The following is a 22,617-nucleotide window of genomic DNA, read 5'->3' as shown; positions in this document are numbered from 1 at the left end:
CCAAAAATAACGGCGTCAACTTAAGACTTCTCGCGATAGTTGCAGCAGCAGCTGAGATCCCTGGAGCAGAGGGACTTAACATGTCAACAAAAGAGATAAATTATCACCACACAGGTAACCTAACATGTTGTAATTGTGCCGGTGAGCAAACATGAATACTCTCTGTGACATGATGTGGTAGAAAAATTATATATATATATATAAAAAAAAAACAACACAAAAATAAACGTAGAGAAAGCGAGAGTGTCGTATGGTGTGACTGTCTACTTAGCTTTTGTGACAATCACTGTACTTTTACATGAGCGATGATTAACCCGTTACTCTATTTCATGTATCTGGGTGTGTCTTTTAAAGCTCGGGGCGGCATTTGAGAGACTTGTACTGATGTGAGTTATCGTTTAAATAGATTCAAACCCGCGTAGATAACTTATTTTAAAGGCTATAGCGTTAGCACAGAGACTAACGCGTTGTTTTTGTTACTTTTTAGCACTTGTGAAGTTTTTATATAGCTGAAAATATGTTTTTATCAAACTTTAGCCTAGCTAAAAGCTAAGCTGATATTGCTAAACTCTATGCTGTTGAGTATTCACAAAGCAAGCGCAATGACCAAGTTTAACTACTCTAAATTTCCTTCTCTTTATCCCCTTTAAAATGCTCCCTAAAGGCATGTAAATGTCTCCTGGTGTGGAATAACCTGACAGGGAAACACGTGAACCCCCCTGCAATCCATCCTCTCCATCAGCATCTTCACCTGCAGTCTCCATGACGACCCCTCCTCTCGTGTCACCTTTTGGCGGGCAGCCGCCACCTCAGCAGCAGCAACAGCAGCAGCAGGCTCAGGCAGCACGGGACGTCAACACGGCCTCGCTGTGTCGCATCGGTCAGGAGACGGTCCAAGACATCGTCCTCAGGACCATGGAGATCTTCCAGCTCCTCAGAAACATGCAGGTATGGTCACGTTTGTAGCTCTAGAACCAATGTGAGACTCTTAAGTATGACACAAGATGAGTAAAATTAAAGGTTTGGACACGCTGTCATGAAAACAGACCAGCCAAAAGATGTGAGGGGGAAAAAAAAGAGATACTAACATAACATGATGACTATTATTCTAACAACAAAGCAAATGCCAGTCAGGAAGGCAGTTCTTTATCAACACATTTTGATGCAGGATTTAAAAACAACAGGATGCCTGCAGTCTTGATGGTAAATGGGAGACGACCACAGCCACCAAGAAGCGCAGTGCAGTTAAAAGGCCAAAATCACTTGATTTGAGAAGCCTGCAGAGGCAGTTTAAGGTTCATTAAAATAATATGGCATGTAGATTGTATTCTGAAAGAATTTGGCAGAAAGTACAAAGATGTAAGGAAACTTTTAATCAGTGTCTAGGCTCCAAATATGCCTTTTTCAGAAATTACATTTTGACAACTAGGAGCAGGAAAAGTACACGCGCTTTTTTATGCCTTCAATCATTAAGGCAGGGAAAATACATATTAGCATAAGGCAGTGGCTCTTAAATCTGGGGACAGGAACCACAGCATAAAACTGAAGTTAAATTAATATCACTTAAATTTTTTTATTTTTTTTTTACAAAATAAACAAGAGTTTGCTGATGCGATTCCAATCACCTTTACTTCCCAATTTTCAGTTGTTAATGATAAAAATGAGGCATGTGGGGGCCTGCCACGCAAAAACTGAGAACTGCAAGCAGATCTTGTTCGTCTTTCTTGAGATAGGAAGTTTCTTTTGGTTAATTTAATTGCTCAAAGTTCAGCTTACTGTCAGGAATTTATGACCAAAAGTGCATTTTTCCATGCAGCAATGTGATATGACAACCATTGTCAAAGTGTTTGCGATAAATCCAACACTGGCTAAGCAAGGATGTTGCCTTTGTGTGATTTCCTCCTGTGTTTGCAGGGCTTTGTTTATGTTGTCATAACAAAGAAGGAGAGCTCGTAGATAAGACTCATGAACTCATCCTACATATATCATTGAGCTGAACGTATTGCTTTTATGTCAAATGTGTTAGTGCACTTTCCTTCCAAATGTTTTCTTTTATTTCCAAACAGTGCATCAGTCTTTACTGCATTTAAGTGCCAGCGGATGCTTGTTATTATTCCTTGAGATCATTTATTTGTGCATTAGCTTGGTCTGCAGTTCACATGTAGTTCAGCTTTGACCTCATCTTAAAGATGCAACTGGAATGAGTTTATCGTGGATGTCTGCCTGCTCCTCCGAGACGCCGCTCCCGCACCTTGTTAAGATCACAGCCAGCGAGATGGGCCGAGCGAGCGCGACCTCAGCTGCAGAATGCACAAACAGCATTGTTGTGACTTGTTTTTTTTAGATCACAGGCCGCCTTTATACTTGTAAAAATTCCTCATGTGTCTTCTCCTCCCTCCACTCCTTCCGTCTCTCTCTGTCTGTCTCCCTTCTGCTTCTCTGTGTGTCTCTCTTCGCTTTGCTTGCCCTCAAGGCAGGCTTGTTTCATGCTATGCAGGATGTTTATAATCAGACAGTGCTGCTCCAGAGGCTTGTCGATCCTCTCAATAAAAAACATGTCATGCTGCTCTTTAACACCCATTGTTGTTGAAAGCCAGTTTTGCAGCCTCAGTATGGGAGTGAGTGGGGAAAAAAAAAAACATTCAAAGAGCTTGAGCTGAAGCTGTTTATCTTTTGATGCTGCGCAGTTTATATTTGGTGCTTTAAATTGTGATTATTAAAACCACATGCCATATTGTTGCAGGATCACAAATGTGTTAAACACATTTTAAAGTATCTTTTCAGACTGATGGCTCCCGTTCTTAAGTAGAAAGAACACTATCACTTTTTTATCCGAGGATTTTCTAATGCTTTCTTATCAGCTGGGGAACAACAGAGGCTTCGTGATGCTTTGGCAGTCAGTGAGGATCAATAAGTTTTGCTTTTTTATTAGCACTAAGAAAATTCTAGTACTTTATTTAACACAGAGTTTCCCCTTTGGTTCTTCTTAGCTGCCTAATGGAGTCACTTACCACCCCAACACCCACCAGGACAGGCTGGGGAAACTCCAGGAGCATCTACGAACGCTTTCTGTGCTCTTCCGCAAGCTGCGCCTCGTCTACGATAAATGCAACGAAAACTGTGCCGGCCTCGACCCCATACCTCCAGAGGTGAGACATGAGAACGCTAAGAAATATGCTAATGACAGCTTTCTCTTACTGACGTTATTGAATTTCTGTTAAAAGTTGGTAAAATAGTCAAATTTGTGAAACTTCCTTCCATCCCTAAAGGAAACCCGCTGTGCTTTCTGTCATATATATATATATACACACTGTTATATTAGTTATATTATACCACCAGCGGTGCACTTTCCATAGTTATTAAAAATAAAGTTGTGAAGTTTATTAATGAAATGTTTTTGCAACATTCAGCAATACAAAATATTTCAGAAGAAACATGTAATAATGAAGAATGTGTCAAAATACAGTCATACAAACGGGGCAAAAAAATTAAAGAATATTAGAAAAGCATAAATGTAAGCTCCAAATGATTGAACAGTTGGTGTATTAATATAAAACAGAGTCATCAAAATGCGGCATCAAGAATGAAAATACAGTGCAACTCAGTAGTTAACAATAAAATAAAAAAGCCTTAAAGGTTTAAAAGAAAAGTAAAAATTTATAAGGAAGCCTGCCGATATATTTAAATCTTTAAAAGAGGTCTAAAAGGAAATGGCAGCAGTTCGTTACATAACAGAGGAGCTCTAACAGCTAACGCTCAGCCGCCTTCAGTCCTTTAAGTGTGAGGTGGGAACAGTTAGCAGGTTCTTACATTGGCTGGTTGGTTAGGTGCACAACAAAGTGCACTTATAAATCATAAAAGGATTGACGAGGAGGGAAAATTAATCGTAAGATGAGCCTGACACATAAAAAGTGGAAAACTTTGAACTTTCCAGAAGGGCTTCTAACGTTTCTTTGATCCGTATTTGCTGCACACACCGGTCCTGTTGCAGAGAGTGAAGCAATATGACGCACGCCTACAGTGGCGGCACGCACTGGTTGCATAACGCAGACAAAAGAAGCAGTTGGGGTTTGTTGGCTGTGATGTGGAGGAGAGGTGATGATATTGGTGCAAGTTGATTTAAGTATACAAAAGATTGGCGTGCACCTGGGAACACTGAGATTTAATCATGGGTTGATGCATGTCAGTGCACTCGGGTAAAGTTAAGGTAAAGTTAGCTGAAGAGCTCTGTCTGATTACACACATGTACTGCTGCACTGAACTTTCCAATGCATTACCAGCATGGATGTGTGTGAGGACATAAATGTCAGACTCAGTTGGACAATAAATAGTTTTTAAGTCATTAGCTCCATATTACAAAGTCTGTGTGATATGTGATATCAGGCTATGATCTGATTAATTCACCCTGAGTGAGCGAGTGTAATGTGTCCGGCTTCCTGCAGGCTCTATACAGGCACCACCCTCACCAAAAGTAAATAAAGTATTTGCAGTAGTGAGACATGTTGATCGTGGATTTTGTGTGTTGCTGACATACTGTCCGGAGTCCAGAGTCCACCCAGCCATGCTCAGCCTTAGAAATAACTCCTCTCCCCACCTTAAAGGCTGAGCCCGGCCAACCTATAAAGAAAACTCATTTTGGCCTCTTGTATTCGTGGCCTTACTCTTTTGGTCATTACCCAGAACTCATAATTATAGGGAAAGGTTGGATTTGTAGGTTGACTTGTAAAGTTCAGCTCTCTCTTAACCACGGCAGTCCAGTACAATACCTATATTTCTGCTCAAACCATACCAATCTGCTGGTCCACCTCTCACTCCGTCTTCCATTCACTCATGAATAACATACTCTCCCCCTCTTCACAAAAGATTAATGAAACAAACAAATAAAATTCTCCCTATAGTGGGTAACCAGGCCCGGATCATGTTACAAACATTCTGCTTTGGATTTGGTTAAGTATTACATGCTGAAAGGAGATTAAATGAAATACACATTACTCCCAGCTTAATATAGTTGTTACCTGATAAAACACATTGTATTATACTTTGTATTTTACATATTTTGTCCATTTGTTATTACTTTTAAGATGCTGTCTTACCTCAAATCAGGTCATGCTTTTATTATATAAAGCACACCTGCAACTGCATTTAGGTTTTACATGATAAGCGCGGAAGTGCTGATACTACATTTTAAGTTGACTGATTGATCTTTTTAGATGTGAACGTCAACAAATGCTTTATGTGCTTGTCAGGATTTTTTTTTGTGCTTTCAGCCGTCGCCTCACATAGTCCGGCTTTTCGTAAAAGCTGTCTGCTAAATTAGGAAGCTGTTGGTTTAAAGGAAGTAGGCCATTGTAACTTCCATATCCCCTTGCTCATGCACACACACACCCTCTCACAAAGCTGCTCACACAAACACACACATATTTACCCTGGGGAACTCTTATCTCACCTACTCCCTCTAGGTCTGTCTTTTCTCTGCCTGCAGCAGATTCATTGGTCGTTCCAGGTGAGTCTCCAGAGCCTCTTTACTGCTGGTTACAGTCACCATCCACCTTCAGGAGCAACAACACCACTTTGCCTCTTAGCCCCGCTCCTTCCCTGCCTGCCTTCACAGAATGATTGCACAATTGTACCCGCCCCCCCCCCCCCCCCCCCCCGACACAAACACAAATGTACAACATAAAAATGCAAGTGGTGCAGTGTAACTTGGCACAATAGCATGTTTTCGCCACATGTGCAATTCCACGCGCACTGGCTCGCTGGGGGTGCACTCTGTGAGGCACCATGCGGGGCTTCGGCACGGCTATCCACTACTGTTTGATTGGATTTATGACTGCGGCAGTCCCTTCCCAATTTCTACAGATTGGCTCGAAGCTAATCTTTCTCACCAGACTCCTACTGAGGATAAAGGAGGATGTGGGAGGAGACCAGTCTTAAATTGGAACAAATTTGTGATGGCTGCCACCACGTACGTTTTCTGCATTGAGGAGTACAGTCAGCGAGAGGCATTTCGAATAATCTGTTCAAAGTGACTCTCGTGCGCAGTTGTGCCCTTAAATCAAAGCCGGTGACGGGCTTTCTTTGACATTTTCCTTTTGCCGTTCCTTCATTGAGTCATTACACCATCTGGCTATTTTTTTTCCTCCCCCTGCTCATTCCACCTTATTTAAATGTTTATTCATTCCCCCCCGAGGCTGAGACCCAGTCCGGTGCTGACCAGCCAATAGCTCCTCTCACCATGTTTGTCTGGGGCTGAGGGGTTGTTGATTTTGGCCCAAGCATGCATGCCATTTATCATCCTAGAGAATTCAGGTGGCTGCCTGACAGCCGCTCACTATTGGCTGCCTGAAACAGGAAGTGGAATCAATGACTCGGGCAGCGTGACCTCATCTCAGCCTAATTAGCAGCAGACCCGTTTAATGAACAGCTGGACCAACTGCACACGTCAGCGCTTTCCCCCCTTTTTCTTTCCACTTGTCGTTCGTTGCAGCTTTTTGCTTGCCCCTTCTCAGACTTTAATCTGCTTTCTTCCTTTTTAGATGCATTTTTCTTCCTCCTCCCCACATTTTCTACCACTTTCATCTTCTTTTCTCTGATATCTGCTAGATATTGGATCTCTGCTCATTTCCTTCTTTCTCTCGGGCCGGTCTGTTTGTCCTCGTTGGCTTTGTCTCTCTGTCTTTTTCTACTTTTCCCATGTTGTTCTTTCCCTGTTGTCCCAAGTCTTGCTCTCCTCTTGTCATTTCCTGTAGTGAACAGCCATGCCATTTCATTTCCCTCTCCTCTTACACATTCACCCTGCTGTTTTTTTCCCAGTCTTTTTTTACCCTTTTCTTTTTGTCTCACTGAGGCAACCTGGAGAACTTCATTAGGCCATTCTTCTCTGTCAGCCAGGAAACCACATCCATCTTTCTGTGGAAGAGGCAGGGGTTATGACTCACACTTTGACGTGCACGTGCTGCATAGCTACACGCACACACACACACACACAAAATACACTCTCCATCCATCTCTCCCAACCTACTCAGCACATTTCATTTTCCCCCCGCGGGCTGCCAAACTGAGCCCACCACCTTTAAAATGTGATATGTCGTTGGCTTCGGTCTCAAATTATCTAATGAAAAAACTTTCATCTTTTCCTGCTCAAAGTTGAAGGCGAGCTCATAGTTTGTCTGGTATAATATCCTGCACATGTCCTTGCTGTCTTTTCTCCCTCCAAGAGTCAGAGTTTACAGTTTGGCGCAGAGCTAAGCCTGGAAACTGACAGGAGTAAAGAAACTTTTTCCAGACCTTTATGTCTTTTTGTCATTCTTTATTTTCTTCTTTGTCTGCCTTTCTTTTTCCTGTGCCCATTTTCTGTTCTCACCTCTCTCTGGCTCTTTTCCCACGACTCTTGCCCTCTTCAGTGCTATCCTACTCTATTAGTCTCCTCTCTCTGTCTGTATTTTATTTTATTTTATTTTTTTATAACTTCCTTTGTGCTAGTCTTGATATTGTCTGGCTCCAACTCTACTCATACACTAGTCAGTCATTGCTTCCAGATGAATCAGGTTACTTAAATCAGCCGTCGACTGTCTGCAGGGCCTCTGCTCCAGCTGCACAACACGGGCCAAAATCTGTAGTCAGTCATAATTTACTGCGTTGCCAAGTCATTATTGGAGGAAGGTTTGCTATTCCACCATATGGGATATTTTTTTTATTAGCTAATGTTGCTTGGAGACTGTCCTACCTAATCTATGTTTGTGATCTTGTCTGGTATGGCAGTATTGTTTTGGAAAGGAAAACAATGTTTTTCTAGATGTTTTTTTTATAACAGGAACTTCTTGCTTCCAGTATTACAAACCATAGCAGAGTCGTCCACAGCCTTTATTAAAACCCATAAAATGTCATGCTATATAAAACTGTTGCTGTCTTTTGAGAATATGAAACTCAGGTTTGACTCCATTTTCACTGCGTGTGCTTTATAGTCTATTATTTTGTTGTTGACAAAATTCAATTTTGTGCAGTCGCTCCGCAAAGATAGCATAACATCAATCACACATTGTCAGTGCAGGTCTTTTATATCCTTGCTGTCTGTGTGTTATGAGGAACAGTGTGTTCTCAAGACATTCATAGATTACTTGATGTGTGACTGCAGCAAGCCTCCTGCTCCCCTACCCACACCGAGGTGGCCACTAGGGGGCAGTGCGATGCAAAGCAGCAGGCAGTGACCCTGTCGGCTCTCGGGAACGCTGCCTCGCCTGAAGGCTCTTGCACATCAGCCTCACTCTAGTGTCAAGCAGACAAGGTCAAGCACACAGAGCGTTTAAAAATGAATTAATCTCCCACTCGCTTTTCCCTCTCACTCTTTTCCTGTCCCTGTCTTTCCACGTCGAAGAGAGTGTTCGAGAGCTTACACACAATCCCCATTTTCACCACTTCGTGGGAACAATCGTGCGAGAAGGCATAGAGATATGTTATTATAGCTTAGTTGAGATCTCCCATACACATGTAAATGTGGCCTATAACTGCGCTCAGTGGGCGTATAGGAAAGATGTGACTAGGCAGCACAATGCTTTTAATTTATTTGGACCTTAGACGTTAGATTGGGGGAAAAAATAGAAGTAGGAAAGAGAATAATTGCATCAGGAGGTGAATCTTTAAACAGATTTTACTGAAAAAACTATGATATGGATCTTACTGTGCGACTCCAAGCAGGGGAACACGATCCAGTTATCTGAATAAGTCAGCATTTTGGGAGCGATCCTCTTACGCTTGTCTTGCTTACAGTAAGTAATACAGCCACATTTTTTTGTTTGCTGTCCCTTCCAGCAACTGATACCCTTTGTGGAAGATGACGGCTCCAAACATGAAGACCGATCAGGTGGCCAGAGCCGCTCTGCTAGTGAGGAAAGGAGAGAAATCCTGGAGGTCAACAAGGTATGGTGTTCTGGATGAACAGCACAACACTGACAGGCTTACAGGTTTGATTTCCAGCCTGTAACAACACGAGGAGGAGAAGCTTATTAGAGGAAAAATGGGAAAGGTTTGAAAAGGCTCACAGTGATATCTCAGTCTCTTTTTATTTCAGCTATAAACATGGTGTTATTTCAGTGATGTTTCAGGATCATCCTACAGACAAGAAATGATAATTAGGCGTGCAATTTATTCCAGATGAATAATTTTACTCAACATCATTAACCCGAATTTTTAATTGCAGGTTTGCTCTTATTTGAATTGCAACCATCCAGGTTGTACAGAAGGTTTGTGCAAAAACGAAAAATTAAGAGGCCACACTTGATAAACTTTGTCTGATGATAGTGGTTGTGTGTTTAAAGGAGGTCATGATACCACTGGGAAATCCTATTAACCACAAATACATTTTCCTGGGGACTAGATTCATCTTCAGCTATCTTTTTTTTTTAGTTTAATTTTTTATCAAAACCTGAATCTCCTGGTCAGTCGGGGAACTTGAGGAGCAGTTTGAAGACCCAATATTTGAACCTAATGATATTTTTCCAACTGTGCAGGAGGAGCGTACGGTTAAAATGAAGGAGACTCATCTCATATGAGGTTTACTGTTGATCTTATTGAACCGAGCAGATATTATGTTGTGACTGATTCAAAATGAACTCAATTTGATATGTTGTGCAGCTGATTCTGTTTTAATGCGCACCACTCAAGCATCACCTCCACATTTAATCCAGCACAGTGTGGTATACAGATTTTATTGTAGTAATTATTATTGTTATTATTATTTTTGGGTTTTTAAAAATTAATTTGAAGTTGTTTAACTTAATTCCTAAATTTTTGAAAAGGCTTTGTAGTCGTGTTGCACCTCGGGTGTCTGAGAGTCGTGTTCGATGTTTGTCTGTCTGTATAAAAGTGTTTAATATTAGTTTGAGTGCAGCACCTGGACTGGCTGACTGATTCTTACCATATTAAATGAAGAGGCGGATGTAATTCCAACCTCAGCTTTCCAAGGAAATACAGGGACTTTTGGGAGTATTTGTGGAACATTGGAGTGCTGATATAGACCAACAGGCATGTGATCCTTATATAATCATCATATTAATAATAAGTTTGTTGTCTTTGTTGCCAGTGGCAGGGATATTGAATAACACATGATGTCTTCCAGGGGGCATCCCTGAGTTTTGCTGACAATGTAGTTCTGTTTAATTGCATTTTCCATGTAATTTTTGCCAATCTGGGAGTTGATTATAATGTAACTTATTTAAATGAGACCTTGGCTGAGTTGCAACTTCCTGTGAACTCACCTGTATGTTAAAAGACATGCTACCGTGTGCCTTACCCATAGACTGTACCTCAAAGATGGATGTAAACACTGCGACTACACCCACTGGTTACTGGACTATCATTTTAAAACCTCGCTATGCTGATTAATTTAGTTTATTTGAGCCAGAAATCCCCACCGCACAGCAAACTGCACTATTTTCTTGTAAAATCCATTAAAAATGCTCATACATCAAAGGCGGTGAAAACATCCAAATGAGTGTATGAAATTAGCAAAGGTGAGATCTGAAAAGCAGCTGTCAGCTACAGCTTCCTGTTTGGCCTTATCAGCCATACGCTATAACTTTAAGCCTTATTCCTCAGATGGATGAGTTATAATAAAAATCTGCCCCCTGTACTGTTTTTATGGAGGAGGAAACTATCCATAGAGGCCAAAATGTTTTGGGCTTTTTTGTGCTAAGCTGTACATATACTTTTTAATCCTGTGCAGTTTGACATTTTAACATGGGAGTCTATGGGGCATTGACTGCTTTTCAAGGCAGCCTCAAGCAGCTGCACTGGGAGCTGCAGTTTTCTGCACTTGCTGCTTCTTAAACCCCAGAGTTTGCTACTTGGCTGTGCCTCAGTCACTCTTTGCTGCTCCCCCACAGTGCAAAGCAGTGAGTAACACTAGCTAATGTTAGCTTAGCAATAGATTTCACTAATGGCTACTTGTTCTCAGTGCATCACTGACTGCAACACAAACTCCAGAGACAATTTAATTTGTATTTTGCTACTGACAGCGTTAGCAAGGAAGCAAAGTAAGGTTGGACACTAGCTGCTATGTTGGGTGGGTAGAAGTTTGTCTGTGTTAGCAGCTATGTTAACATTTGGTAATGTAAGCCAAAAAAAGCCATTTTATGTGATCATCCTAGCCAAACGGTTTGTGACCAAAGTAACATAAACAGGTTGTTCCATCTGTGGAGGGATCTTGGCCTCTGCTCCAGCTTAGGGATTCATTAGCAAAGTTCTGCACATCCAGTCATAGTGGTGATATTTGGATTTGTTGTGTTTTGGTCTCAGTGTTCATCTACGGTCATGAACACTGACATTGCTAAAGTGTTTGCAACATATGAAAAATAATTAAAAATAATGGCGGTAATAAATCAAAAAGCAGCGAAAATGCTTATCAGCTTTTTAGACACCTCTGTAGTATATAAATACATTTTAGATCGCAGTAACAGACTGAGCTGAGCTGACCCTCAACTACAAAGAGCTGTGTGGGGAAAAATAGTAGCTGGAGGTGTTTTAAATATTAACAAGAAGAAAGAAGAGATGACTTGATTTTTTTTCCCCATATCTTGTGTAAGATGTTCACGTTTGGTTTCAATTGTCAGACATCAAACACACCTAAGAGCTTTTTTTAAATTTATTCAGTGTCAGATAACTTTTTGCTCAGCTGTGGTAGAGCGGCTATTTTCTAGCAATCTGAAGTGCAGTGCAGCTTTTCTTCGGACTGACATGCCAGCGTCAGTCAGGACTGAAATGTTGAAGGTAGATTAGATCCCAAGTCACGACACAAACAAACGAGTTGAATATGAGAAGTCAGTTACATGGAAATGTGGGCCCTTATATGTTAATTAAACAAATTGCACAATAGGAAATGTTGTGGATGAAGCTTTGAGAGGGAAAAGGCTTTTTAGTGTCATCTTATTCTTAAAGTAAAGACCCATCCTGATTGATTTAGTAAGGCCTGTGGTTTCTTTGGTAACAGCAATTGCACTGTCAAAAATGCCAAGAAGTATTACACTCATGTCACATTTTGCAGACAAATGTATAGATTGGTTTTGACCTTGTGGATAGATGCACTAAAATTTCTGTGACAGGTTCATAATGGTGTGTTTCGAATACATTTTTTTTCTGAAGCAATAGCAGGAAATGTTGGACCCACTTTATCAAAGATTTAAAGTGATGATACTTCATTCAGTGTGGGAAAATAGACCCCATCGCTATGAGTGAAATCTCTGTAGCTACTTCAGAAAATTTAGGCTAGTATAAAAACAGGGTGTGATTTTAGTCTTAAGGATTTGTAACTCCATATTTTAATTGCACAAGCACAGCGAGATGTCAGAGTGGACTGTGTGGGCGTCTCCAGGTGCACTTGCTATTTTGGTGTATGTAGATCAGCATGTAAAAGAGGAGGATGAAGCTGGAGGCTGTGGTGGTTAATGAACTTCCAGTCAGTTTATTTAAAAGAAAAAGAATGGTGAACTTATAAATGTGCCTTGATTAGTGTGTAATCATGCCTTCCAACAAATTAATACATTGTCATAAACGTAAAGCGAAAAAATAAAGAGTGAATCCATTAAAAATTCTTGTGAAGGGGTTGCTGGTTTGTGGAAACCGCTATCTTGCCCCCCTGTCGTGTTTTGTGTATGTGGCTAGAAACAGGCCACATATGTAGTATGCCTTATATAAGTCCCATTTGTGACCTTTAAACTATATATAACCATTTAACATGAAAATAATCTCAATCTCTTCCTCCCTGCCTCAAACGTCATCTCCTGAACTCAAATCAGGACTTATTCCCGATATTGTTACAATTACTTATTGTCAGCTTTTTAGACATGTGACCCTCCCATCTCAGCTGACAAAGAACTGGCTAAACAACTACAGACAAATAACAACAAATAACTTCATCCTACTCAGAGTTTTTATTGGTGAAAACTATACATAGAGGCCAAAACACTTTTGGTAACAGGTTCTAAACATGCTTGTTTCCCCTGTAAAGTTGGGCATGTTAACATGGTAGTCTAAGGGGATTGACTCCCTTTTGGAGCTAGCGTCTAGTGGCTGCATGAAGAACTGCAGCTTTTTAACACTTCCAAATAGTTTTGTTTTTCAGTTCCACAGGTCCAGGAAACATCACAAAATTTATACAGAAAGAGAGAGTCCGTCATTGCCAATTGAATCTGGTTTTTAAGACGTCAAACAGAAAGTGAGATGAGATCTCACCAATTGGTTCATGAATTAATACCCAAATTGGTGTGTGGACAGTGTACCTCTTACTTGAGTTTTGGTATGATTCTTTTCTTTCAAAGGTGGTAGCGGCTTGTCCGTTTCTTTCAGTGTAAACCTTGTGTCTCCTTTTTCAACTCTGACATGTTTTTTTTACTCTCCCACGTCCCCTGGATCTTTTTAGGAAAACGTAACACCATTAATCATTGATTCAGTTAAATAAATAAATAAATAATAATAATGGATTGCATTTATATAGCCCTTTTCGGGGCCCTCAAAGCGCTTTACAATGCCACTATTCATTCACTCTCACATTCACACACTGGTGGAGGCAGGTACAGTTGTAGCCACAGCTGCCTGGGGCAGACTGACAGAAGCGAGGCTGCCATATTGCGCTATCAGCCCCTCTGGCCATCACCAGTAGGCGGTAGGTGAAGTGTCTTGCCCAAGGACACAACGACCAAGACTGAACCGGGGCTCGAACCGGCAACCTTCCGGTTACAAGACGAACTGCCAACTCTTGAGACACGATCGCCCCGGCGGGGAGGATAGAATCAGTGCTTACAACCACAGATCAAGTTGCCGTGGCATCTGTGCCATGTTGAACTGCTTTGCGATCTTTGGATCTGGAGCTTCATTTTCAGTTCGAGTTTTGTCTGTAATGTTATGACAGAAGCCGGTGTTTTTACTAGAATTCCAACAAAGCCTTACTTGAATGGACCTCCCACGTTTTTGCACTTCTTCTCCTTCCATGTGGTCTGTACTTAGTACCAAAATACCACCTAGATCCATGAAGTGAAATTCAAGGTTAGGAAATTACCAAACAGTTGAATCACTACTTGTGCTGCAAAACGAAACAAAAGGGGCAGGGCGAGAAAAACCACGTCAGTATTATTAAGGTTGACGAGGGTAAATGGGTTGTTGGTTTGAAAGGAATAGGTGCTTTTACATGGCGTTTGTCTGAACTGGGCGATGCGATATGAAGTAGGTTCTCTAAACACTGACAAACCCTGCTCTGTGATGTTTTGACATTTGTCATAATAGATTATTTTGAGTCCTGGATTAGGTTTAATCTCTACCTGGGAAGCAGGCCCATCATGACGACAGCAAAGCACTACATGCAAATATCCGCCCTGGGTCGATGAAACCTATACCAGGGAGTTCGAGTACGCAGGCAGCAGCCACACAGAATATCTCCCATATCTCAAGTGAGCATAGTGGTTATTAACAGTGGAGTATGGCATAGATTTAGGTAAAGCACACTGTGCGTTATTTAGGATGACTTTTTATTTCCCCTCGTCAGTAGGGGATTTGCTTTGTTTGTATATACAGAGTGTGTGTGTGTGTGTGTGTGTGTGTGTTCTGAGTGAGACAAAGAGCTCTTAGTTCTTTCTTCAGTGAGAAGAGATTGAGTTTGCTTTACTCATGTTTCCAGTGTGTGTGTGTGCTGTCTTGACGCCCTGCTCTTCTCTGTTTCTTCTCTTTGTATGTGCATTGTACTGGCTCTGTACAGATTGAACATGCCACTCTGTCTGCGTTTGCTGCAATGATAATGGTCCAAGGTCAGAAGTGTCTACAGAAGAGATGAGCAGAGCTCCCCTGGCTGCTTTTTAAATGTTAACACTACAGTGAAACATTGCAGCGAGCCTTCTACTCGACTGCACTCAGTCTTTTCACCTTTGCACACAAAGCTGCCACACCCACAAGAAGAACATTAGAAGCCTGCTGGAGCAAGTGCTTAATCCAATCCTTACAATTCTGGAGCAATGCAAAAAAAGAAAGGGAAAAAAGTATCGGATCTGTGTGTTTCTCTCACATTAAACACAAGAGCTGAAAGTGAATAAAGTTTAGACACCTTTGTATCGAAGTGATAGCCTTATTTGTGACGTGACCTTCCTCTTATGCAAAGCATTAGCATGCAAATCGATTTCTGTCAAGTGATCCGAGTATATACAGATTGGGAAGACAAGCTGTCCTAATGCGCTCTGGGAAAGCTTTTTTCACATTCTGCAATCCTCAACACTAGCAAGACGTTATTATGGAGTGATAGGTTTGTAGCTTGAACCTATTCGCTGGAACGTTGAAGACAATGTAATTACACAGCAAAGCAATACACGAGTAGGCAAAGTTCTTCATGTTTCTTGGACAAATGCCGTTCCTTCGCTTGACCCCAGTTGCTCTCGTCCGCTCCCCCGTAACACTGCTATTTTATTGAGGTTACATGAATATGCATAGGTTCATTAACATATGACATCTACATACACACAAAGAGTACCTTGCCTGTGTGTGTGTGTGTGGGGGGGGTCAGAGTATGACCCCATAAATTACTTCCCTAAACCTGCTGATCTGGAAGTCCAGCAGTTCATCTAAACAAAAGGCAAACAGATATAGATACGTTTATCCTACCATAAAACAATAAGAGAAGGTACGACCTCTCCCATGCGCCCAGAGTGTGGGTGTGAATGCCAGAAATACTCTGGAATGCGCACAAAGCCTTTGCAGACTATTAAGGATCACACATCCTATCACTACACAATCGATTATACACCTCTACCAATCTAAAACTAATTATAAAACTCTAAGCATATATAAGTAGATATTTCTAAGCATAAATGACAATCAACATTACAAAACCTAACATGGAGTATAAATAAAAAAACGCTCTTTACACTGTACAAAAGATATGTTATTTCATACTTATTTTTTTAGTTTAGGGCTTGTTGTTGACTTAATAAGTAGGCTTATTTAAGGCATAATTAAGATTTTAATTCATCGTTCCTTTGCAGGCGCCTCCTGTTGTTTTCATGTGGACAAGTAAAACTTTTGTTTACATTAAGTGCTTCTTACCAAACTCTTGTGAGTAACCTTCAAACATAACAAACTTGCTGTGTGTGTGTGTTTGCTTTGTGAAATATTTGCAAACCTGATTTCCATAGAAGCTTGAAACCTGTATTGTTTAAAGTCTAATAGTCTTCCCTTTTCTTGCATGTGTTGGTGCATTGCTGCATATCTCTGAGCTTTACCGTCCCCTGTGGATCAACTAAAAATGCGAAACCACTGGCAAGAATGTATATCACGTCATCGGCAAGCAAAGTAGACACCCATATGGCATTACTAGTTGTTAGAAATAATACCTTTTAAGCTTTGACTTTCCTACTTCAGAAGCTGAAAAACACCCAACAACTGAATATATTTAAGTTATAAACCATAGACTGTGTGTTTTGTATGCTCTGTGGCATGCAGGGTTTATGTCAGTGTATTACAAGCTGTCCAATACAGCTCCACCCTTCTGTCAGCGGACAAAGAACAAAAGCAACAGGTCTTATAGAGCAACAAATCCAAATTTCAAGTGTTTGGTTCAAATTGTCAAGATATTCCAAAATGGTCAGGAGAGAGGTTTAACAGTGAGTGTCTACAGCCATCTGTCAAACATGGTGGAGGCTCTGTCGTGGTTTGGGGGATCTTGACAGCATTGATGGAATTATGAACACAGACAGCAACAGCTTGATTTTTCCCAGATACATTGCTAATACAGTAAAAGCATAGCTGGATAAAAACACAGACACCACCAGTTGTGGATTGACCTCCCTAGAGCTTGAATCTCAACATTATAGAAGCAGTGTGAGATCATCTTGATAGAACAGAATAAAAGGCAGCCAACATCCAAATAGGAGCTTTGGGTGTCCTTCAAGAAACCTGGAGCACTATTCCTAAAGAATACTTAAAATAATTACAAGAAATCTTGCCTATAAGATTCTTAGGCAACAATAAGGGTAGTCATACCAAATTTTTGACTTTAAAGCTTGTGAGGGTTCTGTAGACTCTGTTTTTTTGCCTTTTCTGCTTTATTTTCATGTAAATTTGTACATATGTTTGAACATTTCCACTCCCGCTTCCCATTTCCTATCAAAATATAAAGAAATGAGAGGTGGCTCGAGGCTTTTGCACAGTACAGTACTTGTGTTTGCTCTCATGTTATTTTCTTTCTGTCTGTACTGAGATGTATAACAGTTGTTTGCTTGTGATCCTTTCTGTTTTTTATTGTATTTTTTTTTAGTTCTATTATTGAAGAAGTTTTCTACCATGATGAAGTTTTTTAAACTTGAACTTTTCAGACATTTCCAATCTGGCTCTTGGATTTCTGGTGTATGCCTCATGTGTTTGGAAAAAATCGTGTTTAGCTGTGATTCTGCCCAGGGTGCCCAGCTGTGCGTTAAGGCAGCAGTAAGGACACCAAGCTTTGGGGAGTTAGAGCAGTTAGCCTGATCAGCAGAGTAGAGATGCAGCAGGACAGGGGGAAGCAGATGTTTGCAGCCTGGCTACATCTGCTGCACTCACTCCAGCCAGATAGGATAGTTCTGGATGAGAGGGGGAGGAGGAGGGTGCGATATCAGCAAGCACAGAGAGATAAAAGAAAAACAGAGAGAGAGAAGAGATGGGAGAGAGAGGGCTAAATGGCAGGCAGTGAGATATTATGAAAAGGATAAAGAAGTGAAAGATGAAAGATTTGTGATAAAGAAATAAAAGAAAAGTCTGGGAGCAAAGCTTTCTCTGGAGGAAAAGAAGAGAATGAAATGGACCGCTCAGGTGGGAAAGGTGTTTGAAGATGGATCACCAGACAGATAGCCATTTTGTCATGTTGAGGATAGATGTGTGAAGCAGAGGGAGACAGAGGAAGACAACCGAGAGGGGGGGAGGGACACAAAACAAAGCAAACATGTAGCAAAGTGCAAGACATAAAAGCATTCCTGCATTGCATTTGTGATGGATCAAATGGTATACAACAGTAGCAACGAATCAGGGACTCCTTGATGTACAGAAAAGTAGAAACAGGTAAAAGATGGATAAAAGGATGGATTGATAGATGTGTAGACAGCTGTGAATTGTCAGAGCTAAGCCGCTCCCATTCAGATAGCGTCTTCAAAAGGAATAACAGAAAACTGATGAAACTAAGCTGCAGCGTTGAAAATAGGAGGCCTTCTTGTAGCAGGATGCCGACACAGGGGGAAGATTGATGCATAAGTGAAAAGATAAGTCCAAGCTTGCTGCAGACTCTCTGACTGATATGTCACAGTGGTTTAGCTTCATATTCCCCCACAGAAATGCCAAAAGAAGATTTTTTTTTCTTTGTAGAAAAGATGGCATCTATCAAACTTTAAATTCACTCACTGCTGTAAATAATGAACAATGGCGGAATGTATCGTCATGGGATGATAGGATGGCGGCCTAACAGAGTTCTGAATGGGTTATTTTGCATGCTCTGTTCTCAGTGAGCTAATCTCAGAGCAGAAACTATAATGGTTACCGCTCGACAAAAGGGAGTGATCTGAGGGAGGCCGTTGAAGTGTGGTTAGTTTTATACAAAAGGAAATAATTGAAAGTAAAAATTTTAGCACAGCTCTTGTAAGGACACACAGTCATGGTTAAAAGAAAGTAAAATCTGAGGTGTTGCATAAGTTCCTGAAATTAGGTAAATACAACCTGCGATGAGCCATTCTAGTATTACTCCACATCATCATTCATTAAACAAAAAGAACCACCTTTAGCAGCAATGACTTGAAAAAAATCATTTTCTAGATAATTTTCTCAGTGGGTTCGCTCTCTTTCCTAGCGTTGCACTAATTTATTGAAGTTTTTGAGAATTTGCACATATGCACAGCTCCTTTGAGGTCCAGCCACAGCATTTCAGTTGGTTTGAGGTCTGCAATTTGACTGAATCATTGCAACTCCTTGATTCTTTTCACTTCCAGCCATTCTGTTGTTGCTGTTCTGCTTGGGATCATTGTTCTGTTTCGTGACCCTGTTTCAGCCAGACTTAAGCTGTCGGACAGATGACCTCAGATTTGATTCTAGAATACTTTGTTATTCAGAGGGGTTAATAGTGGACTCAATGATTGCAAGTCCTATGGCTGCAAAACAAGCTCAAATCATCACCGCTCCACCACCATGCTTGACAGTTGGTATGAGGAGTTTCTGCTGTGCATTACATAGCTTTGCTCTCGTCTGCGCAAGGGGCATTATTCCATAGGTCTTGTGGTTTGTTCAGATGCAGTTTTGCAGGAGGCTTCCTCCAAACAAGCAAGCAAGTTTTCAGTCTTTTTAAAAAAATAATTGTTCTAGCATGAATTGTAACATCTTACATGCTAACTCAGGGCTGTAGCCTGAGATGTCTGACCTTGGCATGAATTTGCTGGGATGTTCTGGAAGACTAGCAACTCTTGCAAATCTTGACCCTAAATTTGTTTGGCCAAATAACCCTTATCAGATTGATAGGCAGTAGCAGTTGATGTCTTTCCTCCTATTAACACACACCTGAATGCACCAGACCAACAAACTGACACAACTTGAACTTTTATAGAGGTGCTCATTCTGGCTGATGATCAATTAATCAAACGTGTTTGAACAGCAGCAGCTGGCAACTACGTTCCCTCTTAATTGAGCAATAAAAGTGTACTTAATTTTTCACACACTCCTTCTGCATTTTGGGGTTAGTTTTTGTTAAATAAATGATGACACGGTATAATATGTTATGTGCTGTTGCTCACTGAAAGTTGTGTTCACCTCATTTTAATGAAAAGAAATGTAAAACCTTAGAATTTCAAGAGTGTTTACTTTCTTGTTGCCTTTTTAACCATATAGTTGACTATACAGATGTTTGTTCACTAGGTAGATATCCAGTTTTTTAATTTGGAGTTTGGATTTTTTGCTAAAATTCGTTCGTGTGTGTTTTTTCTTTAATATGGAAGTTTATTTTTCCAGCCAACATCCCTCTCCCTCACAGCAGTGATCATCACGCTTCATTTCACCAAAATTGCTAAGGTAGTAATTTTGTTACTAAATTTAGCCATTTTCCAAGCCCCCTTGGCAGGTTCAGGTTGAGATTACTTTGTTTGTACCCGTAGGTAGATCTGGTCTGCAGTCGATGAGTCACCCATCCTCTCGTGCACATTTCCAAAACACACACAAACAACAGACAAGGGTAATACAACATAATGATGAGATAAATCATGTGTCATGTTCATCTGGGTGATTGCTGCTAGAACAAGCTGCTTTTACACAGTGTTGCTGCGCACTCAAGGGACACGAGCCTTCGTCCATAAGGAAGAAACTGAAACTCGCTGTGGAAAGGGTGCCAACGAATTGGTGCAAGTGTGATTTAGGAACACTGGGTTCAGCTCTGGCTCCCCAACTATGTAAGAATCTGACTTTTTATTCTTTACAGAAACCATAAATATTCAAACAATGACGTTAAGAATTGGGATAAAGCAGACTCAATCAAACACGATATAATAAAATCATCATAATTTTGTTAATGTGAAAATAAGAAAGCTTCATTATACAGAAGAGTCATTCAGTTTTAATTAGTAATTGTTCCAAAATGTTTTTATGACTGAGCATGTCACACCTTCTTGAATGTGACCCTTTGTGTATGAGTATATGTGATCATATCGTTTGTCTTAAATCCCTTTCATTGAAGATGGGGTTCATCACTCTATATAATAAAATCATCAAGGACTGGTCTCATTGTCATAGAGATGAGTAATAATAATAATAATGATAATAATAATAACAGGTCATCTGTATACTTTAAAATTGTCCTGTTTTCACATCTGCTCTGACATGTATTTGTGTACAGGATAGATAATAAGGGCATAATTTGTCAAGCTAATTAATATTAGAGTCATTTACCCTAACTCTGAATTATACTAGTTAAAAGTCAAAACTCACACTGCTCACAAAGTTGTTATTCAGGCCAAACTCTTTCTAAAAGACTTCTGATTAAAATATGAGGTTGAATTGTGTTAAAGGCCAAAGAAAGACCAGTGAACAGTAGCTGAGCCCCTCAAAGTCTTTAAGCTGGGTTAAGCAGGGTTGCTGTGGCATCTTCCGGTCTTCTGCCCAGCCTGTTTTTCCTTTAAAACGTCAGTTTTCACCAGTTTTCATCACAACAGCTGTTAAAGCAACCATTTGGAAATCCTTCAGAGTTTTGGGATGGCTTTAATTAGGAACAGTGACAAAAACGGCATATTTCCGTACATTAAGTACATGCTGTGGCTGTAACCACAGAGTTTTTTCCGTTAAAAAAAAAAAGTTATACCAAAAATCCTGCTGTTTCATCCTGACACCAGCAGTTTCTCTTTCACCAGCATTCAGTGGATAAACAAAATAACTGCAGCATTGGCATCATCTGTCATGTGTGCATGGAGATTCTGTTGCAGTTAAAAAACTTGACATGAGTAGCTGTTGACAACCCCCCCCCCCCCCCCCGCCACTACCACCACCACCACTACAACCACCACCCCTGCTAAACAAGCAAGACTTTGATTATTTGCTGCTGAATATTAGTATAGCCACCCCCCCACCCCACCCCCGAAATAAATAAATAAAAAAATAAAAAATGGGACAACCCTAAATCATACCAAACTAAATGGAAATGGAAATCCAGATAAAACATATTGGCATACAGTATCTTCTGTGGTGTAAGCCACATGAGGGATGTGGTGAAGCCTGACATTGGTTATTTTAGGTTATTGTATCTGAAATTGGTTAGAGGTGTCATTTTTGGTAAACCAATCAAGTGAAGCTGAGAGACATATTAGTTTATGCAAACATGTCATTTAGGATTAAAATCCCCTTAATAGAACAACCCACCAGGACAGTGTTAAAACTGGTGATATGCAGAGGTTCCATCATCACATTTGCTGTGAATACTGCAAATGTGATGCATTGAGATATGATAGCTGTGGTGCTTCTTCTTCCTTCCATAATGTTTGTGGCAAAGAGATATATTTTTTTAGTCCACAGGGGATTGTAAGTTAATTAGCATGTGATTAAAGTGCAGCTTTAATTCAAGGGGTTTTACTAATATTGTGCATGAACTGTTAAGAATTACAGCCATTTTTATACACAGTCCCTCATTTTTAGATGTTGGAAATTAATGAAATAAACCTAGATGAAAATCCTTCGTAGTCAATGACTGCGGGAAATCTTAAGCTCATGGACATCAGCAAATGTTTCCCCCCCTTAGTTGCTGTACTAGACCTTTACTCAAACTGCCTTCAGTTGCTCCTCGTTTGTGAATCTGTCTGCATTCAGGGTTAGGTTGTGGAAAAGCATGCTGCACTGGTTTGCGATCAGGTGACCGATTTGGTCATTGAAGAATTTCCCATTTATTTGCCTTGAGAAACTCTTGGCTTGCTTTTTGCAGTTTGCATTGGTTTGTTATCCAGCCTACTTCATCCTGCCACTTCTATCAGCAGCCACATATACACTGGTCACTGGCAGCCATGCATAACCATGGCATAACACCATGTTAGACTGATAATGTGGATCCTGAGCTGCTTCTCTCCTTCTTCATACTTTTCTCTTCTCATCATTCTGGTAAATGTC

The 22,617-nt window shown here is 40.6% G+C and overlaps 1 protein-coding gene across 3 annotated transcripts in view; it reads left to right on the top strand.

The window, feature by feature from the left end:
* med30 (mediator complex subunit 30) overlaps positions 1-22,617 on the top strand; it is a 47,683-nt gene continuing 25,066 nt past the window's right edge. For 2 of the 3 annotated variants that reach the window (XM_085149422.1, XM_085149421.1), the window contains exons 1-4: positions 1-114; positions 665-948; positions 2,991-3,149; positions 8,809-8,916. In XM_085149422.1, coding sequence (XP_085005548.1) covers positions 763-948; positions 2,991-3,149; positions 8,809-8,916 — 453 coding nt within the window. In that variant the 5' untranslated portion in view covers positions 1-114; positions 665-762. Of the gene's footprint in view, positions 115-664; positions 949-2,990; positions 3,150-8,808; positions 22,330-22,617 lie in introns of all 3 variants that reach the window. The other variant, XR_014872089.1, reaches the window with a different exon arrangement.

The sequence above is a fragment of the Neolamprologus multifasciatus genome, chromosome 22 (genome assembly GCF_963576455.1).
Source record: "Neolamprologus multifasciatus chromosome 22, fNeoMul1.2, whole genome shotgun sequence".
NCBI classification, from domain to species: domain Eukaryota; kingdom Metazoa; phylum Chordata; class Actinopteri; order Cichliformes; family Cichlidae; genus Neolamprologus; species Neolamprologus multifasciatus.
The sequence above is the reverse complement of the archived record's forward strand: the minus strand, read 5'-3'. Positions and strand labels throughout refer to the sequence as shown.